We start from the raw sequence: 21,942 nt of genomic DNA, 5'->3' as shown, positions 1-21,942 counted from the left end.
GAAGAGTTTTAGTTAGTAGTTTAGTTAGTTTTTTTTTTTTATATGACCCGAACCCTAACGTCAGAGACGAGTTTACAGCCTATAATACTTATTATTTACTAGTGTTTCTAAGGTTATTAAACTTAAATAACTAATGGATTAATAAGTAAGTATATTTAAGCTAAGGGATATATTTAGTAATAAGCTTATAATATTTCTAAAGGTTATTTTAATTAATTTCCTATAATTTTTTATTATTATTATATTATATAAAGTTAAATTTTTATTATTTTAGTTTATAAATAATATATATAAAAGTATAATATTATTATTAATACTTTTTATAATAATTTTTATTATAAAATATAAATTTTTCTTATTTATATTTTATAAATTTATAATCCTTATATTATTCTTAAAGTTTAAGTATAATATATTATTTATATAATAAAAACTTATAATTAATAATATTAACTTTATTATATTAATTTATAAATAAAATATTATTAATATAATAAAAAGTTAATTTTAATACCTTAGTAATTAAATACTTATTTAAATTAATTTTAATATATTATTAAAATTAGTTTTTAAGTAATTAAGTTTAATTATAAATAATACTTAAATTAATTTATTTAATTTAACTTTATTATTTAAGAAGTTTTTATTATTTCTTAAGTTTTTTTTATTAAATTATTTTATTATAGTATTTATTTTCTTTAATAATTCCCTTAAGTTTATATTAGTTTTTAAAATATTCTTAGTTTATTATAATTATTTTATAAAAATAATAAATATTTTTAAGTTTTACTAACTTATATTAATTATATATTTATTTTTTAAAATTATTAAGTTTTTCCTAAGTTATTCCTTTATAAAAGTTATATTATATTAAAGATATAATATTTAAAAAATCCTTATTATATTTATATATAGCTTTATTTTATTTTTATTTATAAATAACTTTTTTTTTATTTTTAAAATTAAGTAATTAATTTTATTTTATTATTTTATTATTATTTAAGTATAATTAAATAATTATAAGTTTTATATTATTAAGGATTTATTAAACTAGTATTTTAGTATAATTTATACTTTCTTAATATTAATTATTATTTATAAATATAATATATTATTATTTAATTTCTATTATATTTTTTTCTTTAATTTCCTTAAGTATATTTAAGGTTTATATATAAATTTTAAATTTTTTAAAAAACTATTTTAATTTTTATTTATTACTAAAATATATTTAGAAATTATTATTATAATATATTAAAAAATATAATATATTATAATTTACTAAAAGTTTTATAATATTAATAACTTAGTTTTTCTTAAGTTTTAAAATAAATATAAACTTTTTAGTATTATTTTTCTTAAGTATATAATAATATTTCTTTATATATTTTTTTTATTATAATTATAATATTTAATATTTTTATATTATACCTTAATAATACTAAAGTTTATAAATTTTAGTTTTTTATTATTATATATTATAATATTCCTTTTTTTTCCTTAGTTAATATTATTACTAAAGTAAAAGTATTTTAAAATTATTTTTTAAAAATTCTTTTTTTATTTATATTTTTTATATTATTTAAATAATTATTTATTAATATAAGTAGCCTTTTTTTAAAAACTTATTAAAAATTTTTAATAACTTATTTTAATATAATTTATCTTTAATATTAAGTTTTAATTTTTAGTAATAAAGTATATATTAAGCTTTATTATTTAAATTTATTTTAATAATTAAGTATATAAAAGTAATAGTATATTTTATATAAAGTTTTATTTATTTAATTTAAAAAAAATATATTTTTAACTTTCTTAAATTTATTAATTTTTTTATATAGTTTCTTAAGTTATTATTTAAAAATAATATAATTAATAAATAAATTAATAATATATTACTTTTTAAGGTTTTTAATTTATTTATAATTTTTAAAATAAAGTTTAAATTAATTTTTAATAATTTTAATTAAGTAATTTCCTATAATTTAAATCTTTATAATATTATTAACTATAATAATTAAGAAATAACTAAAGTAGTTTTTTATATTAATAAAAAGATTTTAAATTTATTTTAAGTTTTTTTTAAATTTCTTTAATAATAATAATTTAATAATTTCTTTAAGTTTTTATTATTATATTATAAAAATTAAGTTTATTATAAATTATATTACTAATAGTAATTTTTAATTATATAAGGTTTAAAGTTATTTTATAAAGTTTTATATAATAGTAGTTTATTATTATATTATATTTTCTAAAGTTATAAATTACTTTATTATAATATTCTTTTATTAAACCTTAGGGGATTTTTTAAGCTTAATACCTTATATTTAATTAATTATATTATTTTATTACTTATAGGTCTAAGGTAATTATTTAAATAAAAATTATTATTATATAATAAATTAAGGCCTATAGGTTAATATAAGTTAGCTATTCCTAAAGAATAAACCTTAAAATAGTTTTATAATTTATATTAGTAAAGTAATTAAATTAGTAAATAAGTAATTTTATTACTAGCTAATATAAATAAGAAATAAATATTTAAGTTTTAATTTAATTATATTATAAATACTATAGCTATATAATAATAACTAGCTATTTAAGTATTTTAATAAGTAATATAAAGTAAACTTATATATTTAGTTATATATTTTAAATTATAATAAAAAGTTAGCTTTTTTAGCTTTTTTATAATAAACTATTTAAAAAGCTAGCTTTCCTAGCTTTTTTATTTTTAATATATAATAATCTTAATTAATCCATTAGCCTATAGTTAATTTAATATATCCTACCCTATAGGCCTATTATCGCGACTATAAAATCTAGGTTATAATATTATACTAGGTTTATATTAGTAAATAAGCTAGGCTAAACTAGTAGGTAATTAATAAGGAATAATAAATAAGGTATTTATATAATTAATAAATAATACTTATAAGTATAATTAAGTATTATTTTGTATTTATAACTAGCTATTTAACTATTCTAAATAAGTATAGAAAAGTAAAAGTTATATACTTAGTTAACTAAGTTAAATTATTACTAAGTATTAATAATCCTATTATAAATTATTATAGATTTCTAATAATCTATCCTTAGATTATTAAATTATTATAATAATTTAATAATCTGTTCTTAATTAGTTAGTTAGTTTAATATTTATCTAAGACTAATTACCCCGTAGGGCCTATTGTCGCGACTATAAGAGCTAGGTTGTGATATTATTAAGTATTATAACTTTATATAATAAGCTATGGGATTCATAAATTAGTTTAAAAGGGGGTTTAGAGTAATATTAATTGCAATTGCTAAATAAAACAATATTTTAAGCACGCACTAACTATGCTATAATATTTAATTATTTAACATCAGACACAAAAAGGTACATATACTCATTAATTCCTAGTAGTACTCTATTGTTATTTATTCTTCAGTTTACTACTGTCGCGTATATAAAAACGCAGACCATTGCTCCCCTGGGAACCCAACCTTCAGTCTGTAGTACGGAGACGGAACTTTGCGTTCCACAGCCCTGAGCGCTCTGTCTTGTCGAAATCAACATCCATAGGCAACTTCGGGTTCGCAGCGGGCCGGACAAGAGACTTCGGAGCCCTGTACGCAATGCCACCGTTTGCACACTTGGCATTGTTAAAGGCTGCGTTGGCAGCAGCCTTCCAGACCTCGGTGATATCATTAACCATAGGCGCTGTCCAATAGAGCCGGCAGTCGGCATGCTCGACGACAAATTGCGCTGGAAGGCCATCGTGCAAGTTCGGTCGGAGGATCTGGTCTCGCACATTCACCGACCCCGCCGTGCTCCGGACGACCGGGAGGGGGTTAACGTTCTGCAATGCCTCTTCATTCGCTGGACTCGTGCCAAGGATTATTCCATGCTCGGCGAGCTGGTAGATATCGGTGATCTGGTATACTTGCGAACCCTTCACTCCGCCGACTCCCTGGATCGGGCCTTTCTTCGGCCGGCCGCCGAAAGCAACAGACTTGACACCTGCGTTGATTCTCAGGAATTCGGATGCCAAGGTACAAGTCGAGCTGCAGGATCCATCATAAAGAAGGATAATATTCTCCGGAAGAAACGGTTGAGCGAGATTTGTGCGAGATCCATATCCTGAAATCCCGAGGCCAAATCCGGTTGTGAAGTTAGTCGATATCAGAGGATCGCTCCAATTCCACCGCATGAGAGCCGTGTAGTTTGTATCCTGGAAAACTCTTGGTCCAAACTTGTCCGCAAAACTGGTAAAGGGCTTCTCCTCCTTGTCCAGGTCGAAGCGCCAATTCTCCGAAGTCAAATACGCCTGAATCTTTCCGATATCAGCCTCAGTATAAGGATTCACGCCCTTGGTGGCGTTACCAAAGACCTGGGCGATAGTCTCGAACTCTGGACTGAGCTTCCACCGCGAGAACCCATCCGCTCGGATATGCGGGAAGAGTTGGCCGTAGAAGTCATAGCCCAGCGCTATGTAACCTCCGGGATTGCCCTGGAAGTCGATAACAAGCTTCGATTTTCTGGCGGCTACCGCTTCCGCAAAGAAGTTTTGGACGACGGCCTGGAATTGGGGCGGGGAGCGGGGCTCAAAGGTGAGGATCGAGATGACTGCGACATCGTCCAAACCGTCACCTTCGAGGAAGTAGCCAGACACAATACCGTCGTCAGTAGCGAGGACTGGCACTGGGTATCCGGGGTTTTGGCCCGGTTGGGCTCTCGCGCCGATAGTAGCAGGTTGAGCAGGTACAGCACTGCGTCGAAAGAAATCGATACTCAGAAAGCAAAAGGTATCAAAATAGGACTGGCCGTCCACGACGCCCGTCATATTCGCTTTGACGGATGCAGTGTTCTCAAAGGTTGCAGTTGTTCCATTGGCAAAGGTAAATGTCGTCTCTGGGCCCTGGTAAAGATATCGGATGCGGCCGCCGCTTGAAAAGTATCCTTGAGTGCCCGTGGCCGCTGCGAACCCTTTCGTATAAAACATGGAGTTGTAAGCGGCATCTATATCCTGGTTGAAGGAGGCCACTGCGATGGTGTCAAGGACGTATTTTGAAGCCTCGATGCCATTGATCTTTGTGATTATAGGCGCTGTCTTTGGGTCCCTAGCAACATCCTCTTTTTTTTTTTTTTGTATCAGCTATTGTCCATGACGTTGTATCCAGGAGACATATCAACAGCATAAGAAGCCTAACTCCTGGGACTCACCATAGAGCTTAATCACGGGCAAATCCCGTCCATTTTCACTGATTGACACGATGGGCTTCGCGCGTGTCCATTCAAACGCAATGGTCAGCGCATCTGGATAAAAGACGAAGTGTCCATCGTGCGCTGGAGCAAATACTCGAGCATAAAGATCCACCTGGAACTCGTATTCGTTGGTATACTTGTCCGCCACAAGATCCGCCCTCACGCCGGCAAGTGCCTTGAAAATGTCGTGGGGCGGGTAGAAGTAATCGGCAGGCGGGTCTGCCTTGTAGGCCGCGTCCGTCTGCCACTCGAGATACGGCTCCAAAGAGTCAATCAACTCGATGCCAGCGTCTTTATGCAGGGGAATTGTATTCAGGCAGGCATAAGCAAGAGATGCGGGCACACTCGGTAAGGCTGGCAAGCGCGGCGGTGTCAGCAGAACTTGATATCTTCATTCAGTGTGCTCGGAAGACTCACCGGTACTTGAAATCTGAGCGCCCCATAAGTTACTGACTTCGGCGCATGGCTCAACTTTCTCAGCCCTCGAGACATGTTGTATAGCTCGTGGTGAGGCTGCTAGAGCTACGGCCGCGCTGTTGCTTAAAACCACTAATAGACGCATCTTTCAACCTACTTGTTCCACTCAAAGAAAGTAGAAGCTCGGGTTTAATCCGTACTCTCATTCAGAGGCAAGTTGCCAGAGCACACGGTTTAAATTTTATACAAGCTTGGAAGGGTGGGGTACCGACCATGCAGACAAATGATATAATCATCAACCTCTTGGGCAAACTCACCAAGGCTTTCCCGGGAGAGGATACCCCCGTCGTTCCTGTATCCAAGCAGTACCGGAAACAGGTTAATTGCATAAACACACTTTAATGGGATAACTATATGCCCGGCCCCAAAGTTATTCTCAAAGAGGTGTTAGTATCTTTCTTCATTTGGCCATCGGATACAGAAGGTGGTAAGAATAAAGAGACAGCGGTGTAGTATCTAGAGCTTCATTGCAGCAATAGAAAGCCTATCAAAATCACGGTAACCGCCATTTATTTGAAGTTCTAGAATAAGCATACGGCTAAGCTCAATGCCTTTACATCACACCCGCCGCACGGCTGATTTCGTAATTGATTGCTCAGCAAGGAGTTATAAATTAACTCGCACGCTCGCATAAAGACAAGCCTAGTAACAGATCCAAATACCATATATAGCCGCGGTATGAGCTACAAAAGGTCTGGATTATTTACACAGGTAATAGGAAGGAGGGGAGGCATCGGCGGCTGGCGATCCGCACTTGCCGAACGCCCCATTGGATCGAATGGTGGCCGGCGATTTCTACTGACGAGATTCTTTGATACTCGTATGGATTGCGTGCTTGACCCTTGTCGATCGTAGATATTTGTCCGGAATAGGAAGGACGAATATGGGGGAAACACTTGGATTGATCCGAAGCCGCCTTGGCATCGCTTAGACCATACATGCCCAGACCAAGAGCAGATGCTGGGTGATAACAAAATCGGAGAAGCAAGATGCACGAGGCATCCATGTAAGTTCAAACATAAAGACAAATGGCACATGCAAATGGCATGCATCCTACAACAAGAATACTTTACCTTCCATTATCGACATCTCCATGGGAGCGTAGCAATGGATAATAATAGAATCGCCTACATACGTTTGATCTCAATTACATCCGCATAAACTTGGGAATACTCAATTAACGCTTCAATCATAGATAGGGTTTCGATATAGTTCAAATTACGCACATATCCCATAAAAGCGCCAAATCGTCCTCCTCTTCCACTGCAAGTTCTTCCAATATACAAAACATTGGGAGAACCACTAAAATCGGGTGGGACTAGAAGACGCTACCTTATTTTGCAACAGTTGCTAGAGATTTAGCTCGCACGCGATTAGAGTTATGTATGAGAGTCTCAGTGTATGGAAAATCCTTACACAATACTATGGGCTGTAATATGAATGGGAAAAAACAATATATTACTGCTATCTGGAAATAACATTTATTAACTTTATATAAGTCAGGTTATACATATTACTTTTGGAACCCGGCTTATCACAACCTAGCCAAATGTCTTCCAAGCGTCATACAAAAATTGAACCGCCAGATTATGTGCTTTCACATCGTAGCCAGGTAGTAATTGTGTTAAACAAAGCATCATGTGTCCCTCTTCGCGGTTCATGGTCCAGATGATATTGGGCTGCCCTTCAAATGCGACAGTTCCTTTGGGGATACCTGAGCCTAGGAGGGTACCGTCCTCTTCAACTAGTGCACCCGCGGCGGTCCAGTTCATGGCCGGAGGTGGTGTCAACGCCCAGGATATCTTATGGGACATGTCCTGTTCAAGGGGGAGCAGGAAGCCATGATTGGTGGTTTCGGCCAGTAGCGACTGGTGTGCACGGCTACCGGGAGTCAACTGCGGCGTGAAAAACAAATCACGGTGTTCCTGGCGCTGTAGCAGCTTGCAATTAGATGACATAAGATCGCCAAAGAGCCGGGCAAGATCGGATACACCGCAGGTCAAGCCATACGTGTCCTTGTCACGGGCCATGAGGTATGCCTTGCCGTCCATCTTGGAGGTGTCCACCTTACGCTCTACCATCTGCAGGAGACGCCTCCAGACATGCGGCACCAGAGCCGGTCGGTAGGTGGAAGCGGTCATGCCAAGCGCGCCAAAGATGTGGTGGTCAACGTACTAGAAAACCCGATCCTTACCGCCAAGCCGCTCGACGAGTAGCTGCACGCAATAGATACCCCATCCGTACTCGAAGCCCTCACCGGGCTCAAAGAAGAGGTGTGTAAATTGATTCCTGGCTGATGGATGGGCGTCATGGGGAAAGTCGGGCGGCGGTACTCTGTCCTCGCTGCCGAACCGTTCTTGATATGAATCGGGGGTGCCCATACCACTCGTGCCCAGAAGTAGGTGACGCAGCATGACGCCGCGAATTGGGGAGCGTGGCTGTATTTCTTCATCCATTTCCTTGACGAGTAGGCATTTCTCAATCTCTGGAAGATGCCTACTAATTGGCTCGTCGAGCATCAAAATACCGCGTTCAACTAATTGCAAGGCCGCGATATTGTGATGAACTTGCCTGCCGAGGTGAGCGATATAATGCAATCAGGATCCAACGGTGGCGAGTCAGTATCAAGTAACTGGCGTCCAGCGGCATGTCGGTATAAGAAGTTTCCTGCTCATGACCCGCAGTATGAATTACATATACTCTGTATATACCTTCAAACGCATTTCTCCACTGGTAAAAAAGTTATCTATCTCACCGTTGTTGTCAATGACTATAGCAATAGCACCTAGCAAGTCCCCGTTGTTCAGGTTTGTTGCTTTAGCCAACTCGGCTTCAAACGTTTCCATTGCAGGCGGTGTTGACGTCTCTCAATACGTCCTTTTCTAATTCAGAGTAGCGAAATTTCGGTCCAATAACAGGAAAGACCGAGAAGAAAGCCTTTCAATGATCTCGACATGCCGGAGCCCGAGCAGGCAAGATGATTTTGACCCAGTGAAGATGATGATATGCTATCGCGGGAAACCTTCAACATCATCAGCCAACACAAATATCTTCCGTAATGGATCCTACGGAGTTGGTAGAAACACAGCTACTGTATAACAGAGGCTTCGGGACGCGGCGATATCTCTCAGCCTCACATTACTTTGAACAATATATGCTGGTAATGCTATCGCTTCGCCTTGGGGGTGACTGAAGCTGCAGGAGACGCTGGACTACTAGCTTACAACATTAGTCAGGATTCCGATAATGATTTTATGGCTGTGTTTAGCACACTAGCGGGCGTAAGCATGAGAATGTCCAGAGAGGCGAAAGGCTTCGAACGGGAGCATGGAGGTGAAAGTGGACGGTGTTGGGAATCTGGAGTGAATTAAGGATGATTTAATCAAGATTCATTGTGCAGATGGAGTTTTGTATCTATAATATGAATAGAATGCATTGAGCTAGTGGATAAATATAATAGCATCTAGTTCGGCTTCATTTAGCTATAGGCGTCTATGCCTTAATGGTATATGTGGAACAATTTATTTCTTATACTCAAGAGAAGTTATTTTAATTAGTCATGCTTATATTTGTTACTCTTTCACTGCTGTTCGTCCAATAGTCGCACGCATAATCGCAGGAGAAGCTTGCGCAGCACGAAGAAGACCCCGAAAAATAAAGCGTCGGATTCCTCTCCCGTTGCATGCGGTTTCTGCATTTCTCCGAGACAGCTGCAATGCCTCGTTGGCATAAACCAACATTTCACCTTGATAATTGCCAACTGCTTCAACTATGGTCAATCTACCAGCCGCAACGTCCGTAATATGCTTTGAAAGAACTTCTGCATCTTGAAGTGCAGTGTTCGCACCAATACCGCCCATAGGCGTCATATTGTGAATAGCATCACCCAGAAGGGTGACGTTACTGGGATCCCATTGGCGTAGAGTTGGCATCGAACGTAGAGATAGATACTTGATAGAGGACGTGTCCGAGTCGCTCAACATGTTTCGTAACTGTAGCGACCATCCTTTCGTAACCTCAAGTACGTGGTCTCTCAACTTCGCTCCGTCGAGCCCATCGACGTTTTGAGGAATGTCTTCTGTTGGCAATACATACGCCCAGACAACGTAATGTTCCGCCTCCGAATAATGATTTCCATCAGCGGGTCTTGATTTCCAAGCTGAACTAAACATCCAACCTTTCCCATATGGGACAATGTTGTTCAGTGATCCATCCGTTATCTCAGCTGGAAGATTTTCAATTCGCTTCTCATTGAGCAAGTAACGGCCAGCAATAGCGGATACCCCAAGATCCAAACGTTTCAGATTCGGAAGATATTGATGGCGTACCGTCGAGTTTGGTCCGTCAGCACCAACAAGTAAATCTCCATCAGCAGAGGTCCCGTCGGAAAAATGGGCGCGAACATGCCCTTCGAGTTGGTCATAACGAATGAAGACTTTGTTCCACTGGACAACCGGAAGTGATTTGTTGATAAGACCTTCGAGTAAGACATCGCGAAGCTCCAGTCGTCCGATACCACACCGCTCTGTTTCCTTGATCGACTTTCCACTTAGCTCTGCATCATCTCGTTCGGCTAAGAGCTGTAGCTGCGTGTCGCGAAAATATAGCTGTGCCCCAGCGGGTGTAAAAATAGTCTGGAGTTGTGTCCAGTTTGAAAGAGGTAGGCAGGCCCGCAATGCACGTCTACCATCTTGATTGATATGGATTCCATATCCAGCTAAGTTCTCAGTGTTATTCAACTAAGAATTTTATTAGTTCAATAGCCATCCTCAAAACCCTTCGCGTCTATAACTCTCACCTGTTGCTCAAACACCTGCACTTCTATTCCTGCCTTGAGAAGACCATGCGCTAAGCAAAGACCTCCGACGCCGCCGCCTATTATCAATACTTTCATCTTAAGAGTTCTTACTATTGAGGTGCAATTCGATGGATAGATATAGCCTCTTGGTTATCTCTTGCTGCTTGGTCGTTGATAAAGAATGATCTAGACATGTTTCGAGATTGTATATTTAAATCTGGAAAGTCATGCCCTCTGGCTAGGTATACTATCCAAGTTTTGTCGTCGTTCGCAGTCGGGTAAATTAGTTTCGGAACTTATTAATTTCCAGACCGTGATGTATTATTTGGAGCAGCCGAAATACATTTGCATTCATTCTCATAATCTTGTGGCGTTAGTGATGGTCCTAAAACAGTTAAGAAGAAGTTCGCTCGGAGCTTCGGATGGGCAGTAACTTCCGAAGAACATTTCACTGTGTGGAACTACCGTCTTCCGCCGCTACCACAGCGGATCTTGGCTCACAGACCCAATATTCTATCAAAGGAAAATAAAGGAAAGTCAGAGACCGAGCATCTTTCTAGATTTAATCCTGGAAAGTTGCGTAATGGCTTATTACGTAGGCACAGCAACGTCTTTCGCCATCGGTAATTATCTAACCACCGTTGTCCGCACAACTTGCCTCTGATAGATATTTATAGCTGTATCAAAAACGTATGCTTGAGAGACTGTTGACGCAAAATATTAAAATTTGTCTACTGTAGTATACAAGAGTTACTATTGCATTTATATGACATATGACACCGGAAACTTCTGGATCGCGCGGCATTGTTAAGCCGACAACAAGGACGGATGGGTGGTCTGGAGCAATTTTCCCCGGGGATAAGGCGATGAACTAATCGGTCGGCATGCAGTAGCTCGCTAAAGTGAGAATATCTGCAAACAAATGAAGTTCACAGTTGTCAGCTGTTTCTTGGTTCTTAATGCGCCCTCGTACATCATCAAACACTTACATAAAAGATACTGATCACTATGAACATGCTGAGTTATGTACTTACTGTCGTCTGCAAAATATTTTCTCCATCAGAAATGGCGACAGGTCAGCCGTTCGCTACTCCCAGAGTGTTGGGATGCGTGGGTCAGGTGCAATATTGTATTGGTGAAAGGAATTGGTTGTCAATCACAAACTCGGGGGTTGGATTTCTTATATCTATACACAACCTACGAGATGCGTAGACAGATCGGTCAGGGATACCCTGCAGTCAACACGGAGGTCTCACCGGTTTATCGACATTATGGTGGCAAATGGGATCGGCAAATCTGATGCAACATAGACGTATGGCGGCATCCGGGATGAATCGTTCTTGTAAAGTCAACGAGCCTCATAAATAGTCATGTTCTAGATGTACAAGTATGCCTCCAACCCTTTTGAGGAAGCATGAGTCATCCAATACTAAGAAGGGGAAGAAAGCTTCTTTAGGGCAAGAGCCAGGTACTTGCGAGTGGCCCATCAACACCAAACTCAGTCTCTGGACAGTTGTTATGGAAAGCTTAACAGCCATCGTTATGGCGGCGGTTCCCTGTTTTGCCGAGCTGCCATATGAAACTCCCCCGCCGGAACTTGCTCCGTCGCAAGCTGGATAAAGAATTGCGTCGAAAGTGGCTCCAGAATTTGTGGCCTTTAGCCAATTTACTTAAGGGAGAAGAAGGTCATAGCCTGGAGAGCCGCCGTTACCTCAGGCACCAAAGATATGGATGGAGGGACAGGGTTATGTAGTGATCAGAACGGCCGGTATCGCAATGGGAAACACGAGGTTCAAGCGCGACTGGATTTATGCTTTTGTTTATTTGTGATGTTAACGATGGTGTAAAGTTATGGCGATGAGACAACCTAAGCAGGCGTCTCTGTGTTCCACCATTTATAATCACAGAAGCAATCATAGTCAACGCAATGCCCTCACCTGGGTTACAACTTGCATGCTCCGAACAAGCAGCGGAGTCAACCCGCTGAAAGACGGTATGGTAGTAACACTTGCTGTTTAGCCTGAAGGGCCAGCCTCGCATTTAGTTATTATTATTACGAGGCGGCTTGAATTTTAACTCGCCTACATTGTTCGAGTTCAAAGAGGATAATGAAGGCACTGGAAACCTCCCTAGCCAATACTTAGTAATGAGAAAATGCACCAACTGGATTTTGCCATTTTGCCAGTCAATTTAGCCTTCGGTAGTCACCAAATTCTCCAACTATATCAGGTGTGCGTTACTAAAAACCAAGAAGGCAATTCAAACACCTAGTAATAGAACCTGGTTTGCTGCAAAATTCACCCTGCTGAAATAGCAGTCCTGCTATTGACGGGTGCTATATAATATACAAGGGTAAAATATACAACCCAAATATTTGCCCAAATACACTTCTTAGTTTGGAAAAACTATAGTTCAATTTTTTCAAAATATAGCTTGGAGCCAGAGTTATTAACATGATATATATCGTAAAAAGGAATTTGACTCCAATTAGCCCTGTCAGATGTTTTATACCTAAGGTTAAACATTTATATCACTTTTTAATTTTTTTCTGTAAATGGCACAATTCGATTACTATCAATACCGCAGAAAGTAAATTGCTCTTCTTTTTATTTACCCATGAACCTCATTTTTCTTTATCCATTGCTTCAATAACTACCCAGGAAACAATTTTTATCCCTGACGGTACTTGTGATATTAACTGGCATTTGCGTGATCTTCCCCTCATTTGGCCCTCCGGGCTTGGCACTGACAGGAACTGACAGGCACCGCTGAGGCTTAAAGAAACAAATGTTGACTGTGATTGTGACATAAAAGGTTTTGGATAGAGCGAATTATTTAATTAACGTGGCATTAGCTCAACAGCCCCTTTTCCGTGACTAATGGCTAATACAAGAAATAATATTCCCTACTGAATACATTTGTGGCAACAATGACAGATATTGGATAACGAGATCAAGATGACAACTAGACTAGTGGATGGAATGTTTTTTTTCTCACTGGGCCGCATAGAACAACCTACCAAACGACCCATCTTACTTGCATTTCACTGGAGTGTTATTGAGACCCTAATCCGTCCCAAAAGGGAGATGGCGCATAAAATTGTAATATTTAGGAAGCCGCGCGCTTTTAGCCTATTTCTGTCTCTTTAAAAATTATGCATATTATGCCTAATTTCTTTTTTATTTTTCGGGCTTTTAATTATCTTTGGCATTGCTATTAGCTGCATTTGTTTTTGTATATTTAGGTGTGTTTGCTGGGCGCGGAGTAAAAAATAGGGGTTGAAAGTACACTATGTACTTTATAATTTGTATTTACTGTAGTAATAAAAGTCTTCGTATTTTTCCTAAGGAACTCATAAAACTTTTTTTCATTATATTGAAGACCAAAAAAAGCTTTACTAAACAATTAACCGCCGCCTTGGCAGGTCATTGGCTCTAATGTTACTCTTTATATAAACATAATGTTACGGGGGATCGGTTGTTATTGGATAAATACAGCGGATACATTACATAAATCTTCAGTGTACGAGCTTCTATACAAACGTTAGATTAATGATTTAGGAATCCCGGGGTGGATTTATTTATTCTGCTATTGTATATATAACCGGTCTTATCTACATTTTAAGAAACAGGTCAACAATCATCGATCCTTTGAATCAAGACCTGTTTCTCCTTATACTTAAACTTTCTGTGAGATTCTATTTAATTATAATGTTGTACACAACACTCCTTTCCCTGGCGTTTGCTATTGCCAGTGGTGTCGCCTCCCCTATCGAAGACAGACAGTCAACATCTCTGAACTCTAAGCTCAAGGCTCATGGGAAGAAGTACTGGGGCACTGCCACTGATCAGGGTTCTCTGTCCAAAAGTGGCATGTCGACATTCGTACCAGGACAGTTTGGTCAAGTTACTCCGGAAAATAGCATGAAATGGGATGCCACTGAACCTAGTCGAGGTCAATTCAACTTTGCTGGAGCAGATTACCTGGTAAACTACGCCCAACAACATGGCCTGCTGATTCGCGGGCATAATCTCCTGTGGCACTCGCAACTACCATCATGGGTGTCGAGTATCAGGGATAAAGCTACTTTGACATCAGTCTTACAGAATCACATTAGCAACGTTGCTGGCCGTTATAAGGGAAAGCTTTACGCCTGGGTAAGAACTTGGAGCAACAAATTGTATGATTACTGTAATAATGTTGACAAACTTTTGCAATAGGACGTTGTCAATGAGATTTTCAACGAAGATGGAACTCTGCGCCAGTCAGTCTTCTATAATGTACTCGGCGAGGACTTTGTTCGCATCGCTTTCCAGGCAGCAAAAAATGCTGTAAGCGTCCCCTTTCACCAGACTATAAAGTCAAACAGAGTTCTGACAATCATTCCAGGACCCTACCGCCAAGCTATACATTAATGACTACAACCTTGATGACCCGAATTATGCCAAGACCAAAGGCCTCATCTCATATGTCCAGAAATGGCGCTCTCAAGGCATTCCCATTGACGGAATCGGCAGCCAGGGGCATCTTAGCGCTGGTGGAGGACCTAAGAACGCTGCTGCTCTTAAGGCACTGAGTGCTGCAGCTCCAGAGGTCGCTCTTACTGAGCTTGACATTGCTAATGCTCCCTCCTCTGATTACGTCGCGGTCGTTCAGGGATGCCTTGCAGTGTCGAATTGTGTCGGTATTACAAGCTGGGGTGTTCGCGATGTCGATAGCTGGAGAGCCTCTTCGAATCCCCTTCTTTTCGATGCAAATTACCAACCAAAGGCTGCATACAACGGTGTCATAAGTGCATTGTAGATGCTGAATAACTCAATAGATATTTTATATTTATATATACACATAGCTTTGTGGATGGCACACCAGGATATATCTATTCAAATATTCTTTCAAGAAGTCACTTGTAACTCACTTGTATACCGAGCTATCTTTAACTCATAAGTTATGTAGAATAACTCATAGGTCGGATAGAAGCAGTCTTGTGGTGATGTCAGGGACTAAAGGGCCCGCAGGTGCTACCTCAATCATGGTCAATGGATGTGCGGTTCAGCTACACGAGCATTACGCCAAAGCTAATAAGGGAATGTATCGTGTGGTCCTTGTCCTTCATAAAAACGTTACTTTTGACCAACAGGTCGAACTCGAGGAGCTGGATGTGTACTTGCAAGAAGGTCTAGGCAATTTTACACATGGATGTCAGTATTAACCTTCCGATGGATAGACACTGAATCGCTACGAACGTGCACGATAAGTCAAGGTCTATTATGAGAAGTGAAAATCCCGAGAGAGCTTTCAAACTTCTTCAGCGTGACTCAGAATGTATCAATGAGCGATAGTGGTTAAAATTTTGATCAATGTCATGTTGCAACACAAATTTTCTGATGCTGCCAGTTTTCAAGAGCTTGCTGCCATTATTGCTACAGCGAATTGGAGCTGATCTGAAGGATATTAAAGTCCCAATTCAGGCGCACTTAGACGCAAGTGAGATACCAGCGGAGGAGGGGGCATTCTGCACAACGTCATCATAAGGCATACTTGAACTGTCTAGTTTGTCTAAATGTTGAATAGCGGCTAACAACAAGTCGCGGCGCAAGACACGGGATGCCCTTTAGACATGTCCCGTCACCGGTGCCCAATCTCTTGACTTGGCCTTTTTGACATCAAATCTCTGACCTATCGTCACCAGGCTAGCGTATATTAACAAGTTTCGAAACGCGCGGGCGTCCGCCTCCTCACCAAACCCCTTGTTGAACCCCTGTTCAACTACCTCATAGGTCAAGAAACCCAATTTATCCACAGCCTCTCTCGTCAATAGCTTCCGTAACATCTGATAAATTGGGCCCTCCTTTGGCCACTTAAACGGAGCCGAGTATGGATGCTTTTTCCGCTTGTACAGTTCTTCCGTGATGAATGGCTTGGCCGCTTCGCGTAAGATCCACTTCTCCGTGAGCAACTTCTGCGGCGCAGTCCCATCCGTCCAGTACGGTCCTTGCTCGCCAAAGTCTTCCGTCTCGGGAGTGTATGCGTATTTTAGAGAAGGCGGCAGCTGGTTTACATACTCGACGAGGTGATGATCGAGGAATGGTGTCCGGGCCTCAATCGAGTGGGCCATCTCGGCGCGGTCACCTAGCGTGCTGAGTATAAAGTTGGGCAGCACCGACTTTGTCCACACGTACTCGGCCGTGTGCAGCGAATGCCAGCGGTTAGCCATCTTGGCGCGTACCTTGGGGTCGTGTGAAGCGGCCACAGTTTCGCGGCAGTTCAAGTTTGGCCAGCGTTGAGACACCCAGGGCGCCCAGGTGGCTAGGGACGGTTGAAAGTAGAGCGTTGGCTCTACGCCCTGGACATCGTCGGCGGAGGGGCATCGGCCTCGTCCGGGACGGTGCAGCCACAAGCCGGACCACTTGATCACCTTTTCAAGGACCTCGTTGGACATCCTCAACAGATCAAGTCTTGTCTTGTGATCTTTGGCCAATGGGGACGTGAGCATTGAGAGATCCGGTTCGTTCAAAACGTCACCCATAAAAAAGGGATATCCGGCAAAGATCTCGTCAGATCCTTCACCAGACAAGACAACCTTGAATCCGTTCTCTCGGGCTTCCATTGACAAGCCAAACTTGCCAACACCTGCTAGGTCGTGGCAGGGAAGTTCACTATGGAAAACGGAATCGGCAAAGTACTCTGCCAAGATGCCTTCGTTCATGTCCTTTTTAGCGAGATCGACGCCTAGCCAATCGGCTGTTCGATCGGCAATATCTACAGACTCGTTAGATCAGGGGGGTAAAAGGTGTGTGTGAAGCAAGGCAAATCCTGGACGCACCAGACTCGTCAAACCCGGACCCGCTAGGGAACTGTATCGTGAAGCACCGGATCCGCTTGCTTGCATCTTCCGTTCCTGCCAACACACCGTCTTCTCGGACGAGGTGTGCCACTATTCCCGCCACGGCGGAAGAGTCGATGCCTCCCGACAAATAGATCCCGACAGGCACGTCAGCCCGCAATCGGAGCCGAACGGCCTGGATGAGTCGCTCCCGGACGCCTGAAATGATATCGTCAAGTTGGCGTGTTTCAACCTTATCCTGCGAGAAAGTGTCAGAAGAGAGCGTTTCTCTTGCTTTGCGTGTACCATTGTTGCCCTCACCTTTTCGTTATACTCCATGTCCCAGTATCTGTGATGATGTACGGTCCCATCGCTATGCATCTCTAACCAGCAGCCAGGCAGGACTTTGTGGACATCTTTAAAAACGGTCCTATTGCCGTTCAGGTATCCACTATCGACAAGGGATCCGACGTCCCATTCCGGCTCCCAGCCCAGCGGCAGGAATGCTTTCGCCTCGGATGCCACCAGCAGGCGTTTCTCCCCTAATCCGTCGCGGACAAATGTCCAGTGGAGTGGCTTAATGCCAAACCGGTCCCTCCCGGCAATGACAGTGTCCCTGCGCTCATCGTACAAGATGAAAGCGAATTCGCCTCGGACGTGCTCGATGAAGTCGGGAGCTCCGTGGACCTTGTACAGGGCGACCAGCACCTCGCTGTCGCTGTGACTCTTGAAGTGGTACCCGTGCTGGTTGGTCAGGACTTGACGGAGTCTGTCAAAGTCGTACACTTCCCCGTTGACAACCGCATGTATTGTCCCATCATCGCTATGAATGGGCTGGTCGGCGTCGATCGACAAGTCGTTAATTGACAGACGCGCATGACCGAGACCTGTGTTTGTGCGTTACTTAGAAGCAGAATCTTCTTGAGAGGGGAAGTAGTGACAACATACCAACTCTGGCGTCTTCTGTAGTCCACACATGGGCGTTATCGGGTCCCCTATGAGATATCTCCGTTAATCCATCCTCTAGTTGCGTAGTTAAAAGATCTCGTTGTCTTTTTTGATCTTCAAGTTCCCCGTTTACGACCACATCTTGGTTTTGAGTGCTCTTGTAGCCCCCGTTTACCATTGCATTATGGCTATTGTCGGTATTATGTCTACTGCGATGCGGGAAGCGCTCGACCGAGATGCTAGCAAGAATGCCACACATTATATCAATGATTCAAGAGGCTCGACTGTGGAAGAAATGACTAAGGCGGCGTAGGAGAAGGGGATAGTTCACCAGACCCAGGGGAAGGGGATGTCTCTCTCTGATATACTTACTACTGCGGCGTAAATTCTTGTTCACTCATGTGTAAGTCGGAGCCGTGTCAGCTTGAAAACAGAACACATCAGCATCTGATGCAGACTAGAGTCCGTTAACGGTATCCACGTCAGACATCACAGTGTCATCACGAAACCTTGTTTACAACAAAGTTCAGCGTTGGTGATTCTTCTCTTACTGTCAGCAATGATGACATGCCCATAGTCAGCAAAGGTTATGGGATAGCTTGAAGAGATGTCAGCTTGTGAGAATGACGCAAGTTACAGCCCTACGGTGCTATGCCCGTGTATATTTCCAACAAGATCCGAGCAAACGACTGGCCTCTTATGTAAATGTGGCGATAAGGTTTCACCCTCTGATCAGCCACAGTAACGCTTTAGGGGAAACCGCTCAAGATCCAATCCAACATCATCCAGAAGTGCTTATATTTAGTAACTGAACGGAATTGATAATTTCCTTTTGTCAATCAGCTGGACGTACTATCAAGACACGTTTATTGGTGTTTTGCTATGGAAAGCTTTTGTGGAGTAAAATGGCTTCTGGGGTAAGATCTCATACGCGAACGGTCGTTTCTGACCTGAACGCAATGTAATACTTTCTTGATCTACATGGCTATCCATTATCCTATAGCTACTCATTTGATCCTTACTTTGATCATCCCATTATATGACCATCCTACTGAGAACCACAGTAATATTGTCGTTGGGCTTTTCGACCTGGAGAAGGAGGACCGCAAGCCACTGTCCAGATGCCGCAAAGTAGAGCTATAGAAGCGCCAGCTACGGCTAATCTAGGTACCTATGCATCAGAGGAGCGTCTCTGACTTGGTTAATGGCTGCTCTACCGCCTTACTGCCGCGCTAGCTTTATTCTCCATTTGCTGATTAAAATATCCAAAATGTCCCCGCACAAGTCTCTCACTAGTGGCAATACAGATCTGCCGATATATAAGGTCATCAGAGGATTCTGGGGAACTATTGTAGAATGGCCATAATTCTTTGGAAAATACAAGCGTCTTCCAAAAGACAACGTTCACATCGGGGTTAAAGAATGAGGTTATTGTAGCCATAGTAGAGACACTTTCGTTTTGGTAATATGCAACCCGTTTGGTGCAAACAAGATAATTCTATACGACCAAGACTGTAAATGTGGAGAGGAATAACGTACCTTAGAGCTTTTGGATTTTCGTGAGACGCTCTTTGAGAAGCCAATATCTCTAAGTTAAGAAGAGATGCATTTGGTATGCTTATTATCTTGTAGTCAGCAACTCTATTATCTTGCTGACCTATCCGTTTAGAGTATAACAACACAATTATCTTTGAAGACTCTTGGTGAGACCGCTGATATCACAGCTGCCCTTTTCCTTTGAACGGCCTTTTGTCAGGAATTTGTTAACATACGGAAGCTTTAGAAAAGAACTTGGAGTAGAACTCGGACAGTTCATGCAGAAGGTCGATAACCAACAAGCGGCCTGTAATTGTGTTGAATAACATATTCCAAGTTTCAAAAACACTAAAGCCAGCCGCTCACAGCAATACATAAGGCGTCTGAATATCTATCTGGATGTGTATTCAGTGGTATCACGGAATGTTTATGTAACGGCATGATAGGCTATTATAGTTCACAGGTAGATTCCAACCGACATAAATTGTGCATGATTGATGCTCTTCGGGACAACAAACTCCAACAAAACATGTTACGTATATATTATATCGTGACCGCAAGGGAAATGTCCTCTTCTCGAAGAGCGACATCTCTTACTGTGCGCAACGTGGCAGCGGAAGACATTTATTGGGCAAGCTCCAACCGCAGGTGGAAGATGCATTTGGAGTGAGAGAAAACCATCCTCTAGCCCATTAAACCACTCAATTCTTTACGTATACGGGCATTACATGGAATCTAGGAAGTTTCCTAAAGGGCCTTTGAAAAGGAGTTTCAACAAGCTACCTAAAACCTCCTCCATGATTAAATTAAGAGTAACACTTATGACCCGGTGGATTAGTATCTACAACTAATACCAATACTTCAACGCGGCGCTTAGTGGTATTGCCAGAGAATGGGGACAACTACAAAGAATGTATTGCGGTAATGGAGGTTATATTTAGTATCAAGAGGTTACGCAAAGCTGCAACAGCTAGGTCAGAGGAAGTCCACGCCCCAGCCTCTGCTACAAAGAAAGTATAACCTGCAGTTTCCACAATCCTAGCTCATAACTCTCAAGAAGTCAACTTATTAGTTCCGATAAATTAGCTCATGCTTCCGAAGATTCGGGTCATCTGTCATCGCCATCAGTACCTAGTTTCGAGAAATTAACTCATGCCTCCGAAGAGTCGGGTCATCCATCATCACTATCGGACTACGTCCTTGTAGGGCGATCTGGTCCTCCTTGTTTGTTTGTTTGTGCTATTCAAGACCCTAGCTATTTACAGCTATAGTCCTATCTAGGCCAAAAGGTCAAGGCAAGCAGCGCAGGGCTACTACAGCCGCTTCTATCTTACGGAATGGATATATATATCGTGATTTTACCTATCTTGTGAGTCAGACACCTTCATCAGTTTTGACCTTTTCTCTCTTAGCTACAGCAAGAAGGGGGAATCCGCAAAGTAAGACCATTAACTCTATATTTTTATACATTCAAGCCAACCATAATTTACTTGTAAGTTAGACGAACCATTTATCGCTAGAACATCAAATAGACTACTACCCTTAGGTAATTTAATCCTACAAATTCGAATTCTGTGGTGGAGTTATATTAATATCGAACAGCCCTGCAAAATGGCGCTCAGCGCTCTCAGGAATAGTGGAGTGGTAGCTCTCGTTATCTCGCTTGTCCATGGGTTAGAGATCTTAGGTCCGAGCAGCAATTGCACCACCCTTGACTTTTCTCTTCTCGATTCAGCACCATACCCGCCTCATGATATCGATATCACTCAAGACCACGCCTTCGAATCGTATAATCTGCTTGGCAACGATTCTTGGATCATCAGCGACCGCTATGGAACCCATCCCCCTCAATGGGTACATATGTCGCGCGCCAGCACCCTATGGGGTGAAGATTACGAGAGCAAGAGGAAGATACGCCGAGCTTCTGGCAAAGACCAACTCTATCTTGGATGGGGTTTTAGCCGTAGTAATAGATGTCCATATCCAAGCGCCGAAGGGGTTACACACCACTGTATCAGCGTAAGTTCTGGAACAAATAATGGCTACGTCCGCTATGAAGACGATGCGCAGGGTTGGGTGACGCGGGTATACTCATATCTGGAGTGT

The 21,942-nt window shown here is 41.0% G+C and overlaps 5 protein-coding genes across 5 annotated transcripts; 1 reads left to right on the top strand and 4 right to left on the bottom strand.

The window, feature by feature from the left end:
* Positions 1–3,494: 3,494 nt before the first annotated feature.
* On the bottom strand, positions 3,495–5,816 carry Triagg1_8154 (uncharacterized protein; the record flags this gene model as incomplete). The annotated part of the gene is made up of 3 exons (XM_062902969.1): positions 3,495–5,095; positions 5,213–5,608; positions 5,672–5,816. 3 exons carry the CDS (start codon positions 5,814–5,816, stop codon positions 3,495–3,497), a joined length of 2,142 nt encoding a protein of 713 aa, XP_062752999.1.
* A 1,456-nt stretch (positions 5,817–7,272) lies between these two features.
* Positions 7,273–8,577, bottom strand: Triagg1_8153 (uncharacterized protein; the record flags this gene model as incomplete). Its single annotated transcript, XM_062902968.1, has 3 exons — positions 7,273–7,905; positions 7,954–8,267; positions 8,487–8,577. The coding sequence occupies 3 exons, from the start codon at positions 8,575–8,577 to the stop codon at positions 7,273–7,275; spliced, it is 1,038 nt and encodes a 345-aa protein (XP_062752998.1).
* A 726-nt stretch (positions 8,578–9,303) lies between these two features.
* Positions 9,304–10,625, bottom strand: Triagg1_8152 (uncharacterized protein; the record flags this gene model as incomplete). The annotated part of the gene is made up of 2 exons (XM_062902967.1): positions 9,304–10,470; positions 10,530–10,625. The coding sequence occupies 2 exons, from the start codon at positions 10,623–10,625 to the stop codon at positions 9,304–9,306; spliced, it is 1,263 nt and encodes a 420-aa protein (XP_062752997.1).
* Positions 10,626–14,239: 3,614 nt separating this feature from the next.
* Positions 14,240–15,332, top strand: Triagg1_8151 (CAZyme family GH10; the record flags this gene model as incomplete). The annotated part of the gene is made up of 3 exons (XM_062902966.1): positions 14,240–14,686; positions 14,750–14,860; positions 14,919–15,332. The coding sequence occupies 3 exons, from the start codon at positions 14,240–14,242 to the stop codon at positions 15,330–15,332; spliced, it is 972 nt and encodes a 323-aa protein (XP_062752996.1).
* Positions 15,333–16,140: 808 nt separating this feature from the next.
* Positions 16,141–18,701, bottom strand: Triagg1_8150 (uncharacterized protein; the record flags this gene model as incomplete). Its single annotated transcript, XM_062902965.1, has 5 exons — positions 16,141–17,288; positions 17,353–17,611; positions 17,659–18,239; positions 18,301–18,488; positions 18,673–18,701. The coding sequence occupies 5 exons, from the start codon at positions 18,699–18,701 to the stop codon at positions 16,141–16,143; spliced, it is 2,205 nt and encodes a 734-aa protein (XP_062752995.1).
* Positions 18,702–21,942: the final 3,241 nt, after the last annotated feature.

The sequence above is a fragment of the Trichoderma aggressivum genome (assembly GCF_033847375.1).
Source record: "Trichoderma aggressivum f. europaeum strain CBS 100526 chromosome Unknown scaffold_038, whole genome shotgun sequence".
NCBI classification, from domain to species: Eukaryota; Fungi; Ascomycota; class Sordariomycetes; order Hypocreales; family Hypocreaceae; genus Trichoderma; species Trichoderma aggressivum.
The sequence above is the reverse complement of the archived record's forward strand: the minus strand, read 5'-3'. Positions and strand labels throughout refer to the sequence as shown.